The sequence below is a fragment of the Phyllobates terribilis genome, unplaced genomic scaffold (genome assembly GCF_046119375.1).
Source record: "Phyllobates terribilis strain yellow unplaced genomic scaffold, ASM4611937v1 Scaffold_9__5_contigs__length_417890890, whole genome shotgun sequence".
NCBI classification, from domain to species: domain Eukaryota; kingdom Metazoa; phylum Chordata; class Amphibia; order Anura; family Dendrobatidae; genus Phyllobates; species Phyllobates terribilis.
Genome location: NW_027362769.1, coordinates 22,599,982 through 22,602,363, shown reverse-complemented (window position 1 = coordinate 22,602,363; position 2,382 = coordinate 22,599,982). Strand labels below are relative to the sequence as shown.

General features: G+C 32.0%; 1 protein-coding gene across 2 annotated transcripts; it reads right to left on the bottom strand.

Annotated features, from left to right (window-relative positions):
- Positions 1-305: 305 nt before the first annotated feature.
- On the bottom strand, positions 306-1,596 carry LOC141160791 (gamma-crystallin M2-like). 2 transcript variants are annotated; one of them, XM_073645576.1, is made up of 3 exons: positions 1,588-1,596; positions 894-1,136; positions 306-581 (listed from the first exon to the last, which is right to left on the bottom strand). In XM_073645576.1, the coding sequence occupies exons 1-3, from the start codon at positions 1,594-1,596 to the stop codon at positions 306-308; spliced, it is 528 nt and encodes a 175-aa protein (XP_073501677.1). The 2 variants fall into 2 exon arrangements, with proteins under 2 accessions (XP_073501677.1, XP_073501676.1); XM_073645575.1 differs by lacking the exon at positions 1,588-1,596 and having other exon boundaries at positions 894-1,163.
- Between the last annotated feature and the right edge of the window lie 786 nt (positions 1,597-2,382).

Below are 2,382 nucleotides of genomic sequence, written 5' to 3'. Positions count from 1 at the left end.
TCCCTATCAGAGGCCTCTCATCTATCCAATTAAGACCTTATGCTTGCATTGATGAGGGGAATACACCCTGAAACATGTGTCTGTAAATAGAGTGTCTGGTTTGGCTTTGTATCCTAACTCATGTAGCAAGGCTCGATAAAGGGTTGATAGTAACTTTTAGGATTGCTGCTTCCAATAGGTGGCAGTAGAGAATAAGTCCCTTTCCTCCCTGAAGAGACAATTTGCATACATGTAAAAGAAACATTAAATTAATTAGGCCAAATTATTTTATTTGTTTTTGATGAGTTAGATGACTTACAATAGATTTAATGAAAATCTGAAATTTTCTTGAGTGACCCAACTTTAGAATTTGTAGATCCCCAACTGGCATATCTTCTGTATTCACCAGGTTTAAGGAAATACTGATTTCCCTTAAAACCAGGTTCTTCAAAAAAAATCCAGTAACCATCAAGAACACTGCAGGACAAAATATCATTTGTATGGAAACTTTCAAAAATATTTGAACAGTCGCTAACATACTCCTTCATCTGACCACGGAAGTCTTCTCTCTCATACAGCCTGATTCTGTAAGATCCGCGGTGCTGTAAAGAGAAAAATAAGAGTAAGATCTCATGAGTCTATGATTCAGCAATGACCAACAGTAAGATATCTGCTTTGTAGATTAACACTACAAGCATCAATTCATATCATCAATATTGCAATGTAGTATTTATACGGTACTAACAGTACAGTTAGAGTATCAAAGAAAATTAATTGTAGCATATGTAATAAGTTATCTCAGATTTCCTAGAAGTAGATTAAATGAAACAATATTATACATCTTTTTTTATGTTGCGATATCGCAATATATAAGAAAAAAAAGTCATTATTTTTAGCATAAATCAAAGACTTACATTTGGAATTGAATGGCAAGACCTAATAGAGTCATTCAAGCCAAGCCAACTATGATAGTCAGGATATTCTCCGCTTTTAAGGTAATACTGATGGCCCATGTAATTAGAACGCTCGTAGATTACCCAGCAACCATTTTCTACCAAGATTGAGTTACAACGAGCAAAATAAGTATGCAGATCTGCATTGTCTCCTGAACATTCATGGGACTTTCCTTTAAAGTTCCTGTCTTCATAAAAAATGATCTGTTGAAAAACAATAGTTGAAAACATGAAAATTCAGTGCAGTAATAATAAACTACTGATTACCTTATTTTAAAACCCAAGCTAAAATATAGAAATAATATAATAATATTAATAATTATAAACAATAAAAGTTAAATAGATATAAATTGGTAAAAACTATAAAGTATAATCTCATTCCGAATTCAAAACAACAATCATGAGCCTTTAATTTTGTACATTATTTATACATATAGTGTGAGTAATAGAGTATTTAAAAAAAAACACAATTCGAGCTTGGTTTAAAATGGTATTCATGCAGCACATAAATGCATGTTTCACAATGGCCATGAATCAGAAAAGAAGCAAAATGAACAAAAACCCTGCTGTAAATAAATAAAAAGCAAGTGCATTTAAATAAAATAGGGTTCTTAGTAACACTGTTTTTGATCAAAAATAGCATAAAAGTTTTCACCTTGCCCATGATGAAGATTTAGGTGCTTTTAGCTTTCTTACCTTATATAGGAGTGGCTCTGAAACTTTATATAAGACATGTCATGAAGCTGATCTGCATTCTCTATACAAATGAACTGTTCTCAAAACACTTACAATAAAGGTGCAATATATGTCATCCTTTTTGTGTGATACAGTGTGATTGTACTTTAATTGGTTGCCTTTCATGTAGGGTTTATAGAACTGTTTAAATCAGCAAAACCTTTAGAAAGTCACATGCAATCTAAAGAGAGAAAGGTCTGGTCTGGTTACAAAATGTCCATTATGTCTGTCTGATTGACTTATTAAAAACTATATTTAAACAAGATAAGTCACCATAAATAAAACCTGTTTATCTCAACCTAAGATTGCACCATGTTTCATGGAGGGATCATTTTACACCATGTAAGTTCATTTTCTTTTTAGTCTACACTGATTTTCAGTACAATTGAAGCTACAGCATTTCAATGCATACTGGGCAAAACACATGCCAAAAAACACTGTAATTTTGACATAACAGTGGGGAAAATAAGTTTTTGATACACTGCCGATTTTGCAAGTTTTCCCACCCAGAAAGAATGGAGAGGTCTGTAATTTTTAAAGTAGGTACACTTCAACTGTGAGAGACAGAATCTTAAAAACATCCAGGAAATCAGATATCATGATTTTTACATAATTAATTTGCTTTTTATTGCATGGAATACTGTAAATATTTAATACAATAGAAAAACAAAACTTAATATTTGGTATTGAAGCCTTTGTTTGCAATTACAGAAGT

Excerpts from the sequence above, each read along its gene's own strand:
- LOC141160791 (XM_073645575.1), bottom strand. The coding sequence starts at position 1,163 with ATGTTTTCAACTATTGTTTTTCAACAGATCATTTTTTATGAAGACAGG. Across the intron at positions 582-893 it reads CTTGCCATTCAATTCCAAAT|CACCGCGGATCTTACAGAAT; the intron begins GTAAGTCTTTGA and ends TTCTCTTTACAG.